The following is a 23,803-nucleotide window of genomic DNA, read 5'->3' as shown; positions in this document are numbered from 1 at the left end:
ACTCATAAAGGTGTGTCATACAAAAACATTTGGATTTCTTTAGGTTCAGAATACCTCATTGAGTAATCAATATAGGCTGGCAAACTTTTCAAGTATTTGCTGTCTGAAAATATCCTGTATTTGGCTCGCATTCATGAATAAATTTTAGTATGGAATTCTAATTAGTTTACATTTTTTCTCCTTATAAATCTTTTTTTTTTTTTTAAAGATTTTATTTTATTTATTTGACAGAGACACAGCGAGAGAGGAAACACAAGCAGGGGGAGTGGGAGAGGGAGAAGCAGGCTTCCCTGGGATCATGACCTGAGCCGAAGGCAGATGCTTAACGACTGAGGCACCCAGCCTCACAAATCTTAAAAGCATTAATTCTGTGTCTTAACAGCATTTAGATTTCAATGTGACTTGTTTCTTTGTAGATAACATGGTGAAACTGAGCAGTTTTACTAAGATGGGTCTATGTATAGATATTTTTTTCAGTAAGCATTTTGGTACTTGGTGAGACCTGTCTATGAACTTGTGTCTTCCTTCAGATCATGGTAGTAGCTTTGTTTTTTTTTTTTTCTTTTTATATGTCCCTATTTTTTCCTGTTTTTATCCCCTTCAGGAGGACCTATTAGCTGTATTGTATCTCAACCTGACCTGCAGGTCCCTAGTTTCTTTTATTTCCTCTATTCTTTGTGTGTTAGTCTGTCTCCTTAAAAGTAGTCTTTATCTTTTATTTTGCTCTCATGTATCAGTTATGGCCATTTACAAGAATTTACAAGAATTAATCTTTTCTGACCACTTTTTCAAAGCAGCTTATTCTTGTTTTATTCAAGCATACTTTATGAGACATTTTTTTGAGTGTACCATTCTGCCCCCTGTATTGTCTCCATTTCTATCAGTTGTTTTGTTTTCATTTTTAGATCTTTTCCCAAATGTCTATTGTCTTTGGTTTTCCATTAATATTTTGGGACAAAGAGCTAGGTTACTAAATAATGGTGTTTGGCTGGCATGGTTTTCCCTGAAGTTGCATAGGCCTCTTCCCCATCCCATCAGGCTTCTTCCCTGAATGGGAAGGCTGTGGATGAATTCAGTGTTAAGTGGGCAAAGTGTTTCAACATTACCTACTTCTCTGTAGGTTGCACATGTGGGTAGGTTGGGAACTCCCACCTCCCCTGTCCCACACATGTCAAAATAAGGAGGGCTTTATTTCATATGGTAGAGTATTTAATTTCTGTTAGAAATTATCTCTTCTCCCTGCCACATTCCTGAGGTCTCTTATTATATTCAGAGTTAGTCCAGTCTGTGTCCTGTTTGTCTCTCAAACACTGATACTGTTTTTTTTTTCTTTTTTAAAGATTTTATTTATTTGACAGAGAGACAGTGAGAGAGGGAACACAAGCAGGGGGAGTGGGAGAGGGAGAAGCAGGCTCCCCGCTGAGCAGGGAGCCCGATGCGGGGCTTGATCCCAGGACCCTGAGATCATGACCTGAGCCGAAGGCAGACGCTTAACTGACTGAGCCACCCAGGCACCCCAAACACTGATACTGTTAAGGAATGTATCCAGACAGGTGGCCAACTTCCCTTAGGGAGCAGTTCTTGGGCTTTGGCATGATGGTAAAAGCCACAACTAACAGCCTTCAGAAAGGGGAGGGTCCCAGCTGTCTCAGCTAGCCTAAATACAGTTTCTAAAATAATATAACCTTATGATTGCCACTTGGCCTTTTCCTGCTTTTTGTATTTGATGAAAGGTTGGTTCTTCTTTGGGCCTCTTTGAAAGAACTGTGGATACTTCTACTGTCTTGGATTGTGATTTTTCTTCCTTAATTTCTCCATTATTTGTTCCCATCTAATTGATGTCTTTGCTGATTTATTCCCATTTATGTGCCTTGACTTTTTCAAAATTTCTGATCCATCATTATCACCCTTATTTTCTAGCCCTATTAGTGTCTTTATTCTTTTGTAAATAACTTGTCATTTCATTGATAATATTGGAAAATAAAAGAGATAAATGTACTCACTTCTCTGCCTAGAACCACATTCTGTTTTCAAAGTTCCATCCTTAGATTCACGCACGCACACCTACACAAATGACAGGGTTTATTGGAAAAATAATGTTGGAGCAAAGTATTCAAAGTCTATGTAATTTCATAATTAAGAGGATGTAAAAAAATCACAAATAATGTAAATGGACTAAACTAGCAAATTAAAAATAGAGATTGTCATAGCATAACATAGTATAATATAGTTTAACAGTAGATTGTCATATTTTAAATCAAATGTAATTCAATAAATTTTAATTTATAAAAAAAAAAAGTTCCATCCTAGGTACAGTATTTGATCTAGGTATTTAGAAATTAGAAAATTGATAGAAGGCTATATATCTTTCACTTGAGTTTGGAAGAGGGTATGAATCTCCTTTGTTCTGGGTTTTGTTTTGTTTTTTAAGTATTTTTATTCATTTATTTTTGCAAGAGAAAGAGAGAATGAGTGGCAGGGGTGGGGGGCAGAGAGAAGCAGGCTCCCTGATGATCTGGGAGCCTGATGTGGGACTCGATCCCAGGAGCCTGGGATCATGATCTGAGCCAAAGGCAGACGCTTAACCCACTGAGTCACCCAAGCACCCAGTGTTCTGGGGTTTTTTTGTTTTGTTTTATTTTGTTTTGTTTTTTAAAGATTTTATTTATTTATTTGAGAGAGAGAATGAGAGAGAGCACATGAGAGGGGGGAGGATCAGAGGGAGAAGCAGACCCCCCGCTAAGCAAGGAGCCCGGTATGGGACTCGATCCCAGGACTCCAGGATCATGACCTGAGCCGAAGGCAGTCGCTTAACCAACTGAGCCACCCAGGCGCCTGTTCTGGGTTTTTTAAACCAGGTTTAAAATTACTTGAAAAAACATAACTTAACCAAAACTGACACACAATATGAAAGAGAAAATCATAAGCAGTCCTATTTTTATTAAAAGTGAATTCATTATTAAAAACACTCCCGCAGTGAAAACTTACACAGATGGCTTCACTGCATAAGCTCTTCCGCAGAATAGGAGACAAAAACAAACTTCACAGTATGTTTGATGAAACCAGTGTTAATTTTTATACCAAAACCTGTCAAGCACATTATAAGAAAGGAAGATAAGGAAAATCTCTCCCAACACAGTTGTAAGACCCCTAAATAAACTAACAGCAAATCAAACCTAGCACTGCATAAAAAGTATACAACTTCATGACCAATGGGGTTTTATTTGAGGAATGCAAGGGTGATAAACATTAGAATCTATTAATGTAATCATCCTGTTAACAGAGGAAAAATAAATCACCTTGATAAATGTAGAAAAAGTGTTTGATAAAATTCAGTACCCGTTCAGAACAAAAAACTCTTTACAACTAGGAATAAAAAAAAACTTCCTTAATTTTACAAGTGTCTTAAAACATACACCTACACCCCTACAGTAAAAGTTTCCACTGAGATAAGGGACCACTATCAATGCTTTCATTCAACGCTGTACTGGAATTCTAGCCTTAAGGCAAGAAAAATAAAAGGTTGTAAAAGAAAAAGAAAAGAAAATGATCATCATTCATAGATAACATGGTTGTTTACAAAGTAATGAAATTAACAAGCAGTTTTGTCCATACTGTTGCACACAAGGTCAACGTACAAAAATCTATTTTATTTCTATAGGTTAGTAACAAATCACAAAATAAAAATGTTAAAAGATGCCATTTATAGCATAATTTAAAAACCCACTTCTAGAAATAATATCTAATTAAGGATGCTCACAATCTCTACTCAGAAAACTACAAAATGCTTTAAGAGAGTAAAGGTAAGTGTCATACTCTGATTGCAATTTCAGTGACCTGAAATTTGTTTGCAAGGCTTTCTTTATCGTGCAATAATATGGGTTAGTTTCGGTAAATGTTACCTGTGTAGTTGAGACAAATTTTTATTCTTTTGCTATTGGGCGTTGTGTTCTCTGTCTGTATATGTATGTATACATGTCATTAGGTTGTTCTTTCATTTGTTGAGGGAATTAAAGTCTCCTGCTGTGATTTTTAGAAGCAATCCTATTGCATACAGACATATTTAGAATTATGTTCTTGTGTGGCTCAGTGGGTTGAGCATTCAATTCTTGGTTTCCAGCTCAGGTTTTGATATCAGGGTCTTAAGATTGAGCCGCATCGGTTCTGTGCTCAGGGCAGAGTCTGCTTGGAATTCTTTCCCTCTTCCTCATTCCCCCTCTATCCCTCCCCCCATGCCCGAGCATGTTCTCTCTCTCTCAAATAAATCTTTAAAAAAAAAAGAATTATGTTCTTGTGATTGACCTTTTTTTCTCTTTTTATTACTTTCCTTTTTATCTTTCCTAATGCTTCTTGCTTTAAAAGTCTATTTTATCTGATCCTGGTGTAGCTGTACCTGCTTTGTTTTGGGTAGGATTTGTAAGGTATGCATTTTTCCATCCTCTTAAACCTTTCTTACCCTTATATTTATGTCTTCTGCAAACAACAAATAGTGGAGTTTTTTCTTTCCTCACGTAGCTTCCCATCATGTTAACACCATATTAAGCCCCATATTAAAATCAATTAAATGTAAATGCTTTGTTATTATTGAATAGAACAACAACGTTAAATTAAAACACTGGTATAATATACTGTTAACTAACTGTAGACTTGAATCAGGTTTTTGCCAGTATTCCTACTACTGTCTTTTTACCATTCCAAGATCTGACATTGCACTTAGTAGTTATGTCTTTGAGTATGTTTAGTTAATCCAGTCTGATAATTGACATAGATAACATATTTATATATAAATGTAGTTATTTATATCATTATCTACCATCTTACTATTTCATTTTTATATTTTTTCCTTTTTTTCTATATATTTTAAAGATTTATTTGTTTTTAGAGAGAGAGAGAGAATGAGTACATGTGCACAAGAGTTGGAGGGGCAGAAGGAGAGGGAGAGAGAATCTCAAGCAGACTATGCTTAGCAGAGCCCAGTGAGGGAGGGCAAGGCTTGACTCTGGGTTCCATCTTAAAATGTTGAGATCACAACCTGAGCCAAAACCAGGAGTCTGAGACCATAACCCACTGCGCCAGCTAGGCCCCCTTGTTTATCATATTTTTAGTTAAGCTATGTCACTTCTCTTTTAGTGGTTACCTTAATGATTACAGTATGTTTCATTGAATTATTACAGCTAATACCAGTACTTACGCTTACCATTTCCCCCAAGAATGTTAGAACCTTAGAACACTTTTTATTCCATTTATCCTGATGTCTTTTACATTATTGTTGTTTTGCATTTTATTTGTACATATATTTAAGTCCTAAAAAACATTACAGTTATTGTTTTGTTGACCAGTTTTGGAAAATTCTGTTATCTTTTCAAATATTGCTGATCCACTCACACATATGTTAGACTTTCACTGTGTCTCATGTTTGTCCTAGCTCCTTTTGTATTTTCCATAATTTTGTGTGTGTTTCAGTGCAACTATCTTTTATTGCTTTTTAAAAAAGTTTTCTAGTCCAGGGCACGTGGGTGGCTCAGTCGTTAAGTGTCTGCCTTCGGCTCAGGTCATGATCCCGGGGTCCTGGGATCGAGCCCCGCATCGGGCTCCCCGCTCGGCAGGAAGCCTGCTTCTCCCTCTCTCACTCCCCCTGCTTGTGTTCCCTCTCTAGCTGTCTCTCTCTCTCTCTCTCTCTCAAATAAATAAAATCTTAAAAAAAAAAAAGTTTTTTAGTCCTATTTTTTGCTGTTTAGTCTGCTGTTAAACTTATATATTAAATTGTTAATTTCAGTTATTTTCTAGTTCTAGAATTTCCACCTGACTGTTTCTTAAGGAATTAGATAAAAACACTATTTTCATCTACTTTCTCCATCTTTCAGCCTACCTTCCCAGGCCTTCCAAATGAGAACCTGATGTTTTTATTCAGGTCCCTTTCTCTGGCAGATCCTGAACTCTAGTCCTTAGGTCCTCAGCAGTATGAAATAACTGAAATTTGTTACACTTTTTGGAGGCTTTTTTCTTGGCTTCCTGCTCCATGCAAGGTCAGCATTTGGCAGAAATCTTAAAGGATGCTTTTCATCGGGGTCTTAACCCCTCAGGTATCCTATTTTTATCTCCCACCCCACGAGGGGAACAGAATATTTATTTCTGTCACTTGGCAGCAGCCCCTGGGCTGAACAAAGCCTGGATTCTCACTCTGCATTTTAGCTAGACTGAGCAGCAGATACGGTTAGAGAAAAATGTAGCTAGAATCTTATCAGCTTACCTTTAGATTATTCCCTCTTCTCTGGAATTTTGGGATCCCCTGTCCTGATTGCCTGAGCAGCCGTAGATAGATTCTTTAAACAGATATTTTATTTTTATTTCAAGTTTTCTACTTAACAGCAGAACTTAAGTTGCCTGCCAGGTACTCCATTATGCTCAAAACAGAAGACCCTGTGTTAGCCTTTAAATACTTTTTATATCCATTAATTATTTGTTTTGATTATTACCACCCTTATCACCACTGCCCTTACCACCACTTATCCTCAAATGTCACTTGGGAAGTTTTCATTATTATATGTGTATTCTAGTATGCAATTTGTGCAAAGTGTAAGCATGCACACACCCACCCACATACAATTTCATTTTACAAACCAAGGAAAATGAGAAAGGAAATAAATTTAAAAATCCCTTTAATAGAGAAAGGAAAGGCCCAATGTCTGTAAGATTACAGAATCCATAACAAAACAATGATACAAGCTGGTCTCAACATAGAACACTTGCTATTAAAATCTGTGCTGTAGTTTGTGGTCTTCCTATATCATTTATTTGCTTCCTCCAGAATCCACCTCAGGGACTATCTTCAGGATATCCTTCTTGTCCTGAAAGTGTTCATTATTACTGTGTATATTCCTCTATCACATTATCTATTAAAAGTATGCTACCATGTATCTCTCTGTCCTACAATATTATAATCTTCTCCAGAGTAGAGACTGTATGTTATTTATCTTTGTAGTCAAAGGTCCATCTCCAGAGTAGAGACTATATGTTATTTATCTTTGTAGTCAAAGGTCCATTATAGTGCATGATGTATCTAAGCATATAATAAATACTTACTGTACTCCCATTAAGTCATCATATGCTTAATTCAAAGATATTTAAGAAATTTATGATACATGTATTATTTTATCATTTTTATAAACATTTACTAGTCTAGTTATTCTTCCTAATAACCATCTTAGCAAAACTGTTGAACATGATATATTAAGTCACATATTAACTCATCCTTTCATTTTGTAATCATAGTCATCATGTATATAAAATGCTTTGGAAATTTCAGGCTATTTTCAGTTACAACTTCATGATGCAGTTCAGAAAACTTTAAGCATAAATATGGTAGTATTTCACAGTTGAAGAATGATTTACATTTTTTTAGTTGAAGAATTAATAAAAATGCTTCCTACGTGTGCATATGTTGTTTTCAATAAATTTGGGAAGTTTTCAGTCATTCTTCAAATCTTTTTTCTCTTTTTTGTCTCTTTTCTCCTTTTTTATGTCATTGTGTTTAATAGTGTCCTACATTTCTCTGAGTCTCTGTTCATCTTTCTTCATTCTTTTATCTTTACATTGTATAATCTCTATTGATTACTTAGCAAATTTAATAATTCTCCAAGTTCATATCTGCTGTACATGAACATAGCCCCTTATGTGAAATTTTAATTTTAGTTATAGTACTTTTCAACTCCAGAATTTCCTTTTTGTGTATATGTAACTTTTGACTCTTGATCTCTATTTAATCAGTTTCCTTTAGTTCTTGTCTGTTAAATTCAAGATCTTGCAATCAGTTTCTTTTATCTCCTTTTTTCCTGTTATATGAGCCATACTTTCTTATTTTTTAGTATGTCTCATAATTTTTGTTAAAAACTGGACTTTTTATATAATGTAGAAATTCTTAGAGCTGGTTTTTCCCTTCTAGCGCCTGTTAACTGTATCTCGCTTGTTTGTTTGTTTAGTGACTGGCTGGGTTATTTTAGTGGCGTCTACATTCCTCTTCTTCTACCCCCAAATCCCCTTACGCACACACACACAGAGTCAACCTTCGGATGTTACACAGACACACACTCAGCCTTCAGATGTTACACACACTCACACAAACACACATACTCAGCCTTCGGATGTTTCACCTGAAGGGCACAACCTTGAGTTTTCCTACAATTACCCTGGGATGACAGTAGTGTCAGTAGTTTGGGCAGGACTCTTAAACTATCTTCCTGACTGCATATAACTGTTAAAGATCCCCTAATCTAGTGCTAATTACACTCCTTTTTTCAGCAGTCCCTCAGGCATTAATTGCTCCACAGATTAAACTAATCAAATTTGAGTTCCTTTGGAGGGATGGTTTTTTAAATCAGTGCTTGAGGTTTCTTCTGACTCGCAGGCAGGTTACTTCTACCTATCTCCCTTTTTTGTTTTCTCTGGAAAACGAGCCAACAAACCAACCTGTGGTTTAATCTTTATGTCCAATGATTTCTCCAGTCTCCTCTCAATTGCCTTTTATCAAGACCTCCACTGTTTTTCAGAGCACCTTTGTCCATTCCCTTGCAAATGAAGTCAGTATTTCTCGGGGAAGAGATTTGATTCCAGAGTTCCAAAAAAGTTTTTCCCAGCTTACTCATTGCTTTTGTGAAGGGATGGAGTTTTGGAGTTCCCTGCTTTGCCATTTTTGATGACATCTGTGTACATATACTTTATTATATTATCTGTGAGCTTCTATTTATATAGTTTAGAGATTCATAAGTGGATAATAAGAATGTGAAGAAATTCATCGGTATGATGACAAATCCAGGATACAGATAACTTCTCGGAGGGAGAGGAGATTTGATGCTGGGAAAGCACACAAGGATAGTGGGAAGATGGTTGACATTTTCTGAATATTTGAAATTCTTTACAATTTATGAAGTTCTGTGTATGTCTATGACATATACATTTTTTTTTTTTAAATTTTATTTTATTTATTTGACAGAGAGACAGCGAGAGAGGGAATACAAGCAGGGGGAGTGGTTGAGGGAGAAGCAGGCTTCCGCAGAGCAGGGAGCCCAATGCGAGGCTCCATCCCAGGACCCTGGGATCATGACCTGAGGTGAAGGCAGTCGCTTAATGACTGAGCCACCCAGGCGCCCCGACATATACATTTGAACACTAATTTGGCACTTAAACATTTTGTTAAAGTAGAAAATTACATGTGTTTATTTTAATAACAAGAGTCTTGTTTTCCTTTAATAAGTAAAACTAGGAAACACTACTTAAAATTTTTAAAAGCCTATGTAGAATATGGAAGAAACCTTTACTTATTTGTTAATATGTGCTGATTGATTATCTTGTATTATTCTCTAGATCTTATTTTAGTTTTGCTCTCTCTTTCTGCAAGCTTTTCTGTAAGAACAAGATTAGGAAGTCCTGAACGTCCTGGATGTAATTGATAGTCTGCTGTTCTGTTTTTTTTTTTTTTTTGAAGAGAGAAAAAAAAATAGAATACTGGAAACAGCACTGAAATGGAACTTGGGAGTTCTTTTTCTTCTAATATTTATCTAACAGTATAAACTTGGACAGTTTATTTCTCTAGCCATCTCTCTCTTCTTGGTCCTCATCTATAAAATGAGAGTTGGACCAGTTAGGTACAGGCTGTTTCAGCTCTGTAATATCAGAAAGAGCAGCTGATTCCATGGAAAGAGTATATATAGACTTCAGAGCCCGTTAAATTTGTGTTCAACCATTTTCTGGTTATCTACAGTCTAAGCTTTCTTACCTCTCTGATCATTTTCTCATGGGTAAGATGGGATTATTACCACACATCTTACAGATTTGTTTGAAGAATAACAAGGTATGTAATGTCTTGTAAGTGCTCACCAGCATTCTCCATACCCCCATTCCATCACTGCATCATTTGCAAGAGTAGTTAGAAAAAAAACAAATCTTAGTTGGCTTTATATATGAATTATATTGTGAATTACACTTGAGGAGGGTAGTAGCTTTTGTGGAGGCATTAAAGAAATTCCTGTTCTTTACTCTTCTGGTTTTTAAACTTTTTTATGCATTTTATTAATGTTAAATTAGTTGGTATCTTACAAAAATTTAAATATTAGGAAGATTAACATTAATGTTTTCTTTGACTAAACATCTCTCAATCTCTACTACTTAGAAAGTAATACACGCACATACACACATACATGTTTTCTGTGGGTTCATATGGTATCCAAATAACTGTATTTTCTACTTTTAAAAATAATGACTTAAGGGACGCTTGGGTGGCTCAGATGGTTGGGCGTCTGCCTTCGGCTCAGGTCATGATCCCGGGGTCCTGGGATCGAGCCCCGCATCGGGCTCCCTGCTCAGTGGGGAACCTGCTTCTTCCTCTCCCTCTGCCTGTCACTCCCCCTGCTTGTGCTCTCTCTCTCTCTCTGACAAATAAATAAAATCTTAAAAAAAAATGACTTAAATTTCTTTATTAATATAAAGAAAAATTAGAAAATCTCACCACCCAGATATAGCCTCTATTAATATTTAGGTGTGTATCTTATCAGTGTTGACACTGCAGTGCCAAAGTGCAACTCAGTGATTTTTGTGCCAGTCTGGTTTTTTTCATGCATCTGTACTTCTATTGACTCTGACTCTCTATGCTATTTATATTTATATAAGTGAGATCCTTTTATATATGTATATTCATTTATATATGTATATATAGAAGTATAAAATTATATATTATTAAATATATTACATTAATTAAAATTGTATATACCCACACACAACAGATCTTGAATACTTTCCCTGTCATTAAGAAAATTTAATACTGCTAATGGTTGTATAGTTTTACATGTATATGACAAAAACATACTGTACTTATACTTATGTTTTTCCACAGTTGTAATACTTTTCCCAGGATAAATATCTAGACTGAATCTGGTAAAGAATTTCTTGTGATACTAATTGTAAAATTGTTTGACGGGAAAGGCTAACCGGGGCACCTGGGTGGCTCAGTCATTGAAGCTGCTGCCTCTTTGGCTCAGGTCATGATTCTGGGGTCCTGGGATCAAGCCCTGGCATCAGTCTCCCTGCTCAGCGGGGACCCTGCTTCTCACTCTGCTTGTGCGCTCTCCTCGCTCGTGTGCACGCTCTCTCATAAATAAATAAAATCTTTAAAAAAAAGACTTACCAGTAATGTCTGCCTCTCTGCAGTTTTGTTGGCTGTACAGAGATTAATGATTTAAAATAATCTTTAACCATACTATAGGTAAAAAATTGTATGTGTTCTTTTTGTATTTCATTGATTACAAATGAGGTTAATTTTTTTCTTTTCATGTGAATTGCTTGTATATCTCGCTATTTTTCTGAATGTTTTTTGAAATCATTCTTAGTTGCCAGAAATGATATAAATTGTTCTCACGGCCATCAAATGCCATAGGTATTCTCATACTTATAATAAAATTAGTAGCTTTTTTATTAGCATTATTTCCTTCTCTTTTGTCAAGAATTTCACCATAAAAAATGAGAAGGGAGTTTATTAAAACAACTTTATAATTTATATTCCCACTAGAACTGTATGAGAGTGTCTGTCCTTACACTGTCAGTCTTTTGGATTGTTGTTGCCAGTCTAATAGGTTAAAAAATGGCTTCTTAATTTTCTTTTAATTTGTATTTCTCCAATAAGTAAAGTTCTTTTTCTGTGAATTATTTGTATTCATTACTTTTTCTAATTTTCAGGAATTTCTTACATACTAGGGAAATTAACCCCTCATGTGATGTAATGCAGTGCAAATACTTTTCTTGGTTTGTGTTTTTGAAATTGTTCATGATGGTTTGTCAGCTTGCTTTAGAGTAACTGGCAAAGTATTAACTAGGATAGGGCCCTTTCACATATTTCTAACAGGTAACTCTGATAATCATTGCTCTTTTAGTACATTTATTAATTGAATTTGCTTAAGAGAAATATCCAATTCATATTTCTGCTCATATTTCCTCTCCCAGCCCAGTAGACAACAGTGGTAGTTTTATCAGTCTGGGCCTAGCCAGGAAAACTGCAGCTTTGCTGTCAGGTCGGGTGGATCTGTGCATCTTTCCGATAGCTTTCTTCCGTCTTTGTTTTCCTTGTTTCATACTATGGCTTCATTGTTTGTAGACACAGAACAAATATTTTCTTACGAATTTTGGATGATGTGCCTGTTTTTGAATGTAATCTTGAAACACCCCCACCCACACCCCTGCAAACTACACTACTTATGTCCTCTTGAGTTTCGCTTTTCTTTTATAGACTTTCCACGTTGCAAAGTACCATCCTTTAGTCACTAATGTTCTGACAAGATTATGCTGAATTAATTATGTGTCCAAATGAATGTAGTAAGAGAACAGCTAACTAGGAGGAAATTTTATAAGTACATATCTGGTAGGGGGCACTCTGATAGAGACAAAATCTTCAACGGAGACCTGTTTATCTGAGATAGAGGTAGACTTCTGTGGAAATCTTTGTAATTCTTCACATAAAATATTGCTGTTAGTTGCCACTCTGTTTTGACCAAAACTTGGACAGATGAGTGACTAATATTTGTAGTTTTCAGGACTGTTTTAACTTTGCAACCCTTTTGATTTTTGTCAATATATCAGAAGATAAAGGTGAATCAGATACTAGTTGACCCTTGAATAACATGGGTTTGAACTGTGCAGGTCCACTTATACGCAGATTTTTTTTCAATCAATATTGTACAGTAAATGTATTTTCTTTATGATTTTCTTAATAACTTTTTCTCTAGCTTTATTATAAGAATACAGTATAAAACACATATATAAAATATGTGTTACTCAGCTGTCATGTTATCAGTAAGGCTTCTGGTCAATAGTAGGCTATTAGTAGTTAAGTTTCTAGGGAGTCAAAAGTTATATGTGGATTTTTGACTGCCTGGAGGTTCAGTGCTCCTAACCCCCACCTTATTCAAGGCACAATGACAATTGTTGTCAGTAAGCGTCCATGTCATTTTGTGATTTTATGTTTATACTCTTACTATTAAACTATATTTTTTGGTTTGTGCTATTTTGGTAAGTATACCTTTATAAAATAATATCTATAAGCATTAAGTTTGTTTAGATTTTAAGTGTTACATGTCACAAAGGATTATGATTTCTTTTTTTAATTATTGAAATAATGAAACCCTTGCATGTTCCCTCATAATCAAATTTGGAAAACTAATTGTTTTATTTACTTCCTCTTGACTCAGTCTAACCTTTTGATCAGTAAATGAAACTTCTTTTCTTTTTAGTAAAGTATTCATCTGTGTGGGATATTGCATAAATCTTGGAAGACTGCAGTAAAGTGGCAATGTCTCGGGAACCCAGCCCACCTCTCCCTGGAGATATGTCTACTGGTCCTATAGCAGAAAGCTGGTGTTATACACAGGTACATGCTGTTAAAAATGCCTTACTCTATGCCATTTACAAATTTTATAGTATTTTGAAAATATCGTAAAGCATTTTGTTATAGTTATTCCAGGTGTTAGAAAAGTGAGTCACAGAATTTTTAACATGTGACAAGTTAAAAGCAAAAAAGTCATCATTGTAAAAGTGGTTTTCTGAATCTCTTAGGTTAAAGTAGTAAAATTTTCCTACATGTGGACCATTAATAACTTCAGTTTTTGTCGAGAGGAAATGGGTGAAGTGTTAAAAAGTTCAACATTCTCATCTAGCCCCAGTGACAAAATGAAATGGTAAGATTTTTGTTTTGAATTTTTGTTTTTGATATAGTCTTCAGCTACTCTATTGTTTTGATATTGATTCTTAATGGGTTATATTAGATTTATAATTTCCTAATAGTATTGAGAATTATAAAGAACTGGAGATATTGATAGGAGTGCTATTTGTGCTATTTAACAACTAATTTCAGTATTGCCTCTCTCTTTTGAATGTTTTAAGTTTTATATTCCTCCATATGAGCCTGTTGTTTTATTTTAGGTGCCTGAGGGTAAATCCAAAGGGATTAGATGATGAAAGTAAAGACTACTTGTCCTTATATTTGCTTTTAGTCAGCTGCCCAAAAAGTGAAGTTCGAGCAAAATTCAAATTTTCCCTTCTAAACGCTAAAAGGGAAGAAACAAAAGCAATGGGTAAGTGATTTGAAGTAAAGAAGTCTCTGAGTAACTGCATGTTAACTTATGTACTTTTACCTAAAAAAGGATATATTTTTTTCCCCATTGAAATCTGCTTAACCTCAAACATGCAGTGTGGCCATTGTTTAATTTTAAATGCTGGTCTGGAGTTGTGGTTGTTTTAATAAATCTTAGACTTCATAAGACATGTAAAATTTGTTAAAAATAATATTAATTTTACTTTTTCATGTCCTAAAACAATATTTACTTGTCACTTAGAAAAATAGTTGCTTTTAGGGCAAGGTGCCTGGTTTAGTTCCTGGCAAATATAATTGGTGTTCAGGAAATAGTTCTCCCTTACTGTTTTTCCAGATAATAAAATCGGAGGAACAATGTGAAAGGAGATTGAATGTTCTGGTATTCTATCACTAGAATTTTTTTGAGCAGTGGACTGAACACTGACCAAAAGGAAATCAGTTTTCCTTAGTCTCAGGGCCTATTAAATTCATTTCAAAGCTTCATATATATAGTCAGCTGAAGCCATGTGGCCTAGAACTTCATAATAGAAGAGCATTGTAGGAAACGTACAGTGTGCATAGTGGGAAAATACATCATAAACTGCCACATTAAATTTTAAGTGATTTCCAGAAGTGAATCACAGAATCAAGTAACGTCATTACAAAACAAAAAAAAACCCTTCCTCCAGATAAAGTTTTAAATAATACTTTTTATTGCCTAAGTAATACATTGTTTTATATATATTTTCCTCATGTCTGACATTTATGGTAGTGGGGTGTTTTGGTTTAGGCTGCTGTAACAAAGTACCATAGACTGGGTTGCTTATAAACAACAGACGTTGGCTTCTCACAGATCTGAAGGCTGAAAGTCCAAGATCAGAGTGCCAGCATGGTCAAGTTCTGGTGAAAGCCTTCTTCTGGGTTGTAGACTGCTGACTTCTCACTGTCTTCACATGGCTGATTGAGCTCTAGGGAGCTTTGTGGAGGTCTCCACCCTCATGAACTCATCTAGTTCCAATCACTGACCTCTTAATACCATCCTTTTGGGGGATATGATCTCAACATAAGAATTTGGGGGAGATACAAACATTCAGTCCATAATGTGGAATCTTTCAATTAGGTTTATTACTGATTTTTCACCTCCAGTTAATACTTTATATAACAGATTGTAAATACTTTCTGTTGAGGATCTTGTTTATTTTATAATACACAGTTCTACAGTATGCTAGCCATTTGAAACATTTGCCTCAGACTTTATTGTTTTTTTTACAAATTATACTAAAATCATCTTTTAGACTTTATGAAAGTTGTTTTTAGGGGTGAGGGGATTATGTCCAAAGATCTAGGAGTGATAAGAGACTTAAGTGTTTTTTGTTTTGTTTGTTTTCCCAGTAGATGGATTTTTCTCTAGTTCATTAAAACTTAAATTAGTGGGATAGATGCCCCAGGAAAGTTAAAGGATGCCTTGGAGATTCTGAGCGTCCATTTTTAGAGGGAGAAGCAAGAAATGAGGGGTATGTTTCTAATCAGATTTTGATGAGGAGGAATATGCCTATGCCAACGTGTTTTGTTCCTCCTCCATTACTCAAGGGCCTGCATTGTTAGAGAGATCTCTTCCTTCTCCAGGAGATTGGATACGGCTTTTCTTCTACTTAGAGATCCAGAAATCTGAAAGTGAGCTCATTGATGGTGGCCAAAATTTGAATACTGCTGTGAAATAATCTTGTCCTACGTGATGTAACTCTTAAGACATTTCATTTATGAACACATATATCTATATTTCTTAAAACGGATGTATTGGCCAAGTTATATTTTTGCATATTCATTTAACTGTGTTATCAATTAGATGGTTTTTTTTATTTAAACTTCTATTCTGTTTTCCACCAGAAAGCCAAAGAGCATATCGATTTGTACAAGGGAAAGACTGGGGTTTTAAAAAATTCATTCGAAGGGATTTTTTGCTTGATGAAGCTAATGGTCTTTTACCAGACGACAAGCTTACATTATTTTGTGAGGTGGGTATATTTTTTATTTCGAGGAACTCCAAAGTTGTATTTCGTGATAAAGCAAAAATATAAAGTAGAACTATACTGGGTATACGTTTTTTTAATTGGGTATATTTTTAAAATTAAGTAATTGGTATAACTGATAAGGTTTCATTTGTAAATGTTTTTACCAGTAAGACTAGATTGTTTTAGAAATCAGTGTAGTAAGTAGCCCATCCTGAAAAATATCTGTCATGTCTATAGCTATAAATTATATATCGTAGTTATACTACCAAATACTAAGTACTTCTTCCTCCTAGGAAGACTATAGATGTGTATATCTTTATATGAAAATTTGTAAGTATCTTCTTCATTCTGAATAATTGTAACATAGATGTTCATTATTTTTTGTCATATTCAGGTTGACCATATTAAATATGATTAGTATTGTATCAGTTTGAATACATACATAATGAAAGTTCCTGAAGAGATTGGGAGGCTTTTTGTTTATTCAGACAGTTGGATTCATTTAATTAAATAGATGTTAGCATTATAAGAAATAGCATCCCAAATTTTTAAGATTTGCCCATGTCTGTTCACGAACTTGTGAGGTATATTTATTTGTATAAAATGTCATATTTTAACAGTAACCAGCATAGCCCCTGTAATAATTTACACTTATGATTTGTCTTAATTTGAGACTGGAATTCACTTTTGTCATTGTTATCATTACATGGTTTTATCTATACAAATAGTTGAGATTCCTCTTTGGAGTGAATTCAAGGATTATGTTACCAATACAGTTTATAGAGAATATACATCAATAACATAGTTTCATCAAAATGTTTAAGGTAGTTGATAATTTTCATAGGAAAACTAATTGAAAGATTATGATCAAGTAAACTCAATGTTAAATATATTTCAGTAAGCTATTAGACCAGTGAGTGTCTTGGAAGCCTGGTAACTTACCTTAACTGCTACTAAATTAGCTTTAATCTCTTTGTAGAAAATATGTAGAATTTCTTGGCAACATTATAAACTAATTGTATGTTTTTATGCTGTCAGAAAAATAATTGAAATGTGGCTCTAGAGACTACATAATGCAAATATAGTGCATCTTATTTTCACTTAGACAAGTTAAATGAACTGTAGGATGAATTTATGAATATAATTATTTGGTTGGTAAAGCACATACCACAAGTGTCTTCATCAGAGTTTATCATTAAATAATTTGTAAAACAAATACTAAAACATTTGTTGCCAATAGACATATATTCAGAGTAGTATTTTAAATAAATACAGGTATTATTTAAAAATTTTAACATCCTTAATGTAGATTCTTCCAGAATGTTAGCAGTTACCTTAAATTCCAACATGTTAATTTTTTTAAATCATATAATCTTTGAATTTAAAGGACCTTAAAAAGCTATGTAATCCAATTTCAAAAATTTACTGCAGTTAAAAGTCTTTATGTAAATAAACTCTTTAAGAAAATTTTTTTTTTTTTTTTTAGAATTAAGATCGTGTTTACAGATATTTTCCTAAGCATATTATATTGGAACCTAGTCAACCGAGAAATTCAGAATGAAGGCTGAAATTAAGATCTTTTTTCAATATATACTTTTGAAGTATGTTTTTTTATCCACATGCTAGTGACCTCCTAAAAATATAACCCACCATGACTTACATTTTAAGTTGGCATTGATCAGATTCAGTTTTGGATACTTGTAATATGTACCTTTTTACTGATGTAGAGACTTATACCCTGGGCACTGTATTTAGCATCGGTGGGCAAAAAGTACTTTGAACGAACATTCCTCATGCCCTCCACCATTTCTTCTATACCTCTCATTGATGCCCTTCCTTCTACAGCACCTCCAGCACTGCTTGCAGAAGAGGAGGAAGCATTGCACTGCCCTACCTAAAGAACTGCCTCCTCCCCCTCCCCTGCAAGTGGTGCTGTAGACAGGTAAGGCAGTTGGGTGCTACCCTTTTTCTGCAAGACCTAACTTCATCTTGCAAGTTCCACTATGAACCAAGTAGCCAGAGGTAGATATCTCTAGCAGTGTAAAGAGCTCTGCCCCTTCTCTCCCTCCCAAAGTGATGCAGAAGACAGGACTTGAGGAATACATTTGAAAAATAGAAAACTGTTTAGTTCATCTTTTTAAATCCAGTAGATTTTTAGTCTCATAGTCTGTAGACCCATAGTATTCCACAACTGCAGAAGATTATGCATATACAGATAGAATATATGTTATGTATTGAGTTTTTCATAAAGTTAATTCATCTAGAAGGATATACCATTTTTCCCATCCTATTTTTTTGTTGCTAAGATATCACTTCTGTTTTAAAATACTTGTGATAATGGATGGAAGTTAGGTTTTATTCTTTAAAAAGCCCTTTTATGGCAAAATGAAAAGTTGACAGCCCTGTTTCTGTCACCCAAATTTTTGAGAAGGATGCCTATCTAGGACAGTCAAAAAGTCTAAGATCCACTATTTTAGAAGATGTGAAATTGGACTGTTGAAAGTTTCTCACTGTGGAGCCACTGTGAAGGATGGTTAGGTAGTTGATTAAGAGTGGCAAAATTTGTACTATGATGAACCATTATAAATTCCTAGTTTTTAAAACTAGTTTGGAGAATTGAGATTTTTTTAAAACTGGAAACAGTAGTCACCTCAGTTCACACTATGGTAGGTAGACCCAGATTTCTAGGGTAGTCACAGTTGATTAGAATTTGTATATGTTAATCTTTAGTCTAAATTATATTCTCACAAGCTAAAACCACATTTGAAGAAGAGTTTTCAAATGTGTTTGAGGTTTTGTTTTGCAGCATTTGTCAATTTTGAATATTGTAACTTTGCCTTTTTATTTTGAAAGAACAATTTAACCCTAAGAAAGAATCTCAGACTTTTTTCTGAATTTTTTACTCTAGGTTCCATTCAGTAAGAATGTTCATTACCTGTATTTGAATATGTGCTAGAGAAAACTAAAATTTTATCAGTTTCTTAAATATAGGTATCCAGAAAATAATCAGATTTTGTTCTGTATTAATTGTTAATTAATCATTAATTTTTGCTGCATAAATAGTCCCTTGAATACACCTTGAAGTATGAAATGTTAATTAAGTCTTAGTTAAAATTTGTGGTCGCCATGACAATACTATGTAGATGTATGTAAATAATACAACTTCTTCTGAATTATGATTACATATACAAAATAAAAATATAACATCATCAGTAGCTATGCCTGATAAAAATGGCTTTGTTTTTTGATCATTTTATTTCTTCTGTCACCTGATTTTGGTCAAATTTTTATGTTTAATGTATTATTTTGAGTTACGATAATAGGTAATAAATAGAATTTAAAAAATCCTTTCCTAAAATTAAATATGTTGTCACATTTTTATGACTTGACTGCATACTTTATGCAAGTAATTGAACTGATCCACTTCCTAGTGTCTAGAAATTTTTAAGACCAGTGCTTGATAGGAAGAAATAAATATTGTCTATATGATAAAAAAGTGATCTCTAACTAAATCCTGAGTATCAACACCAGCATTTTTAAAGTATCATTAAGTTATAATGGGTAGCATAATAGGGTAATCAGGTAAGGATTAGTGAAGTTTTTCTTTTTTGTAGTCATTTTAGAAACAATTTGGATAATTAAAAAATTAATAGAATAGAGAACCTTTATTGCTAGAATTAATTTATTAATTTATTATGTACACAATGTCTTGGCTTCTATATGTAGAAAATTATCTCAGTATTGTTGCAATAAATCCTTTTTGAACCATAGTTGCATTAAAGTAGTGCTAATGATTTTAAAAGATATCCAAAGAAGTATTTGTGTAGTACAAAGAATGATTTAAAAAAAAAAAAAGAATCTGAGAATTATAGTCTCTAGTCTTCCTTTGATACTGATTGCCAGTGTGATTGACACATTAGTTACCTTCTTTGATCTTCCTTTGAAATCTTTCTATAAAATAAGGTGATTGGATTAGATGATTTCTATGATATATATGATGCCAAATAGTTAATAATGCAAGTTGAAAAAACAAAATGGCTAATAAAAATATCCTCAGAAAAATAAAGTTTTTCTTTAGAAGTATCCATCCATTCCCATGTGATACATGTTTATATACATCAGGATGAAGGAGAACTTCCTGAGATTTAATATTCTTGAGATATTTTATATTGGACCATTATTATATATTCTGTGTTAGCTAACAAATGACCACAAAACTTAGAAGCTTAAAACAGTAGATAACTAACACATAGTACTAATGCACTAATGGTTCATTTACTCTGAAATATTTGCTTTAATAATTGAGTAGTATTTTCTTCCACTTATTAAATGTAATATGAAATTTCTAATATTAGTAACATACTTTTTCTTAAAAGTGGTGCTCAAGACTCAATCGTGTTTTAAGATTTTATTCAGTATACAGTCCTCTTTAATGAGAGAAAATTTAATTCATATTATATTGAAATCTGTATAAAAGCATTGTTTTAATCATACTTTTATTATTTCATAAACAAAAGGTCTACAAATTGAACTAAATTGTATTATTATTACTGTTGATTATTATAAAAGATTTCCATGAATTTTAATGAGTACAATTGGTTTTGTGAGAATTCTTGTACTTTACAATTTAAATCAATATTACTAGATATTTAAATAAATTTAACTAGAATCAAAACATGTAGAAATCACACACCTACAGTACTTCCCAAGTTACATATCATAGACTGTAATTTTATAACCTTTTTTAATACTATAAAAAGTCCTTATGAGTGTGATGCCATGTTTATTACATGTGTAGTAATTTTTAAATGTTGATAGGTCTTTGGTGTGAGAAAATAAAAATTAAAGAAATTTCTTCCTTCACCTCACAAAAATGTCTCCTGCTTGTTTCAGTTTGACATCATCTTATGACTTTTATTTTCCTGAGAAATAGTTTTTGTGATTACTTTAATAACCAAGCATTCCAACCAATCGATAAGCCATTTATTTACATAAAATGTCACGTGAAAATCAATATTTTCTATATTCTGTCCTTTAAATTGTATCCTTAAATTTAGTTCCCAGTATTAACATTTTTGATCAGGAGTACTTTGAATTGTCCAAATGATTTTAATGATAAAAAATTTAAGTATAGACTTAATAACTACTGATACTAATTTGTAAAAGTGTTTTTCTTGCTGTCCCTTTTTTATTAGGTGAGTGTGGTCCAAGATTCAGTAAATATATCAGGACATACTAATACAAATACTTTGAAGGTGCCTGAATGTCGACTAGCAGAAGATTTAGGTAATCTCTGGGAAAACACAAGATTTACAGATTGCAGTTTTTTTGTGAGAGGACAAGAATTTAAAGCTCATAAATCTGTACTTGCAGGTACTTTCAACTTTTGGGTAATATTGTACATTTTTCCCATAAATCTGTGCATTAAATAATGATGCATAATCTTGTTACAGCTCGATCCCCAGTTTTTAATGCAATGTTTGAACATGAAATGGAAGAAAGCAAAAAGGTAAACATGGTTTAAAGGCTAATATTTAATTTGTACTACTGTAGAATAGTGAAATATATATTTTGAAAGTAATGGTGCATGTTCTCATTGTTACATTATGATTTTAGAAATAGAAGGATAGGAAAAAAATGTGTTCTGTAGTAGAACAATAGATGTAGCCTAATGTGGATGAATATTCCAAATAATACCTATTTTGTTGTCCATCTGGTGGCAAACTAAGTGGGTAGTTGTTATCCAGAAGAGTGGTTCTGGTCCATAGCTATTTGAGAGTTTCCTGGTTAAGATGTTTATTCCTCTTTTCTAGACTATGTGTTGATTTTGGAATTCTACATTCTTTTTACCACTAAAATAAGAAGATATTTATTAGATTTTTAAAAAATGACATAAATTGCATCATTGTTATTATATATTTAATCAATATATTACATCTTTGGTTTTCCCAAATGTTTCTCCTTCACCTGTCATCTTGAAATGTAGTCAGATTAAAGATCAGAGATTGATTCTTTGCTGGTTGCATTACATGTGAGCCTTCATGCTCTAACTGGGTAACTCCAAAGTTTATTTATGTGGCTCTCCTTCATTCTTTCTGTAGAACTAAAGGCTGCAGCAAATAGCTGCTTTCTTTCCTTGGATTGTTGTTCTGCCAGGTACTATGATTAGCCTTCTGATCACTTCCACATGAGGAGACATGAATAATGTCAAATGTTATTGTCAGCAAAGGGTCGGAAAAGTTTGGTATTGTTTAGTGTTAGATGTTTAGCTTCATTGATCCCGAGAGAAACCAAATATGAAGATGTAGGAGTAAAAAAGGAATTACTACTCATTGGACTCAAGTATGTTCTGAGCAGAGACGTAATTTGCCAGTAGATAGTATGACATGTCATTTTTGCAAAAGGGAGAATTCCAAGGTAGTGGGCTGTGGAATTATTTGAAATAGCTGACCCTACTTTTGCTTAAAGATGAGAGTAGTACCATTGGTTGTGGGGTCTTAGGCATTGTACTATGACCTTGGAATTCAACAAAGAAAAAGTTAATACCTGTCTTCTTCTAAGATAGAGGTTAAGAACTGAACACGTGTATTTTGTTTGGCCTAAAGGCTTTCGTTTGTTTTTGTTTTACTCTTTATAATTGAGAAATTGAGGTTTTATATACCTACATGGTAGTGCTTGACTGGGTATACTTCTGTTAGACCTGCCTGCTTCACTTTGCCTGCTTAGCTTACTGAAGATTTACTTACCTCCATTTTAAAGTAGAGTTTAAAATAGAGCACTTGGGTGCAGATTTAGTTAAATTATTATCCAAGTTTCGCTTTGGTTCATTTGTGTGTGTGTATGTTCTTTGAGTATAACTTTTTTATGTTGTTTTTAACATCAGAATCGAGTGGAAATAAATGATGTAGACCCTGAGGTTTTTAAAGAAATGATGAGATTCATTTACACAGGAAAAGCACCAAACCTTGACAAAATGGCTGACAACTTGTTGGCAGCTGCAGACAAAGTAAGTAAGTAGGTCTTAAAAAGCTGAAAAATCTCCTCAAGCTTATTGTATCTAGAAAGCTATCATCAAATGAAAACCCCGAATAACTTTAAAATATTGAAGAATTAATTTGTACTATTTATAGATAGCTCTTGAGCATATTATGAAATAGCATACAGTGAAGATATGGAAATCAGATTTTTTTAATCAATAAGGCATAAAAATATCTTGAACTAGTTAGAATATATAAAATAAAATAATAAAAAAGAAGAAAATATTGGATTTTTTGTAACTTAATTCCCTGTATTCAGAGATTTATTTATTCAGAGATTTTATTTATTTGACAAAGAGAGAGCACAAACTGGGGGAATGGCAGAGGGAGAGGGAGAAGCAGGCTCCCTGCTGAACAGGGAGCCCAATGCGGACCTTGATCCCAGGACACTGGGATCATGACCCAAGCTGAAGGCAGACACTTAACCAACTGAGCCACCCAGGCACCCCAATATTGTACTTGTTTTGTAAAATACTACCAGTGGGGCCATTACCAGGCCAAGTGAATGTAGAATCTGTTTTTTTTTTCTCCAAGTTGTTATTTAAATTCCAATTAGTTAACATAGAGTGTAATATTAGTTTCAGGTGTACAGTATAACGGTTCAACAATTCCATACATCACCTGGTGCTCATCACAAGTGCCCT

At 33.8% G+C, this 23,803-nt stretch overlaps 1 protein-coding gene across 3 annotated transcripts in view; it reads left to right on the top strand.

Annotated features, from left to right (window-relative positions):
* SPOPL (speckle type BTB/POZ protein like) overlaps positions 1 to 23,803 on the top strand; it is a 63,165-nt gene that overhangs the window by 22,485 nt on the left and 16,877 nt on the right. For 2 of the 3 annotated variants that reach the window (XM_035008124.1, XM_035008125.1), the window contains exons 2-8: positions 13,272 to 13,408; positions 13,594 to 13,715; positions 13,960 to 14,111; positions 15,998 to 16,125; positions 21,318 to 21,495; positions 21,576 to 21,631; positions 23,006 to 23,128. In XM_035008124.1, the coding sequence (XP_034864015.1) occupies positions 13,331 to 13,408; positions 13,594 to 13,715; positions 13,960 to 14,111; positions 15,998 to 16,125; positions 21,318 to 21,495; positions 21,576 to 21,631; positions 23,006 to 23,128 (837 nt within the window). In that variant the 5' untranslated portion in view covers positions 13,272 to 13,330. Of the gene's footprint in view, positions 1 to 13,271; positions 13,409 to 13,593; positions 13,716 to 13,959; positions 14,112 to 15,997; positions 16,126 to 21,317; positions 21,496 to 21,575; positions 21,632 to 23,005; positions 23,129 to 23,803 lie in introns of those variants that run through there. The other variant, XM_035008126.1, reaches the window with a different exon arrangement.

This window comes from Mirounga leonina, unplaced genomic scaffold (assembly GCF_011800145.1).
Source record: "Mirounga leonina isolate KUSES-001 unplaced genomic scaffold, KU_Mleo_1.0 Mir_151, whole genome shotgun sequence".
NCBI lineage: Eukaryota > Metazoa > Chordata > Mammalia > Carnivora > Phocidae > Mirounga > Mirounga leonina.
The sequence above is the reverse complement of the archived record's forward strand: the minus strand, read 5'-3'. Positions and strand labels throughout refer to the sequence as shown.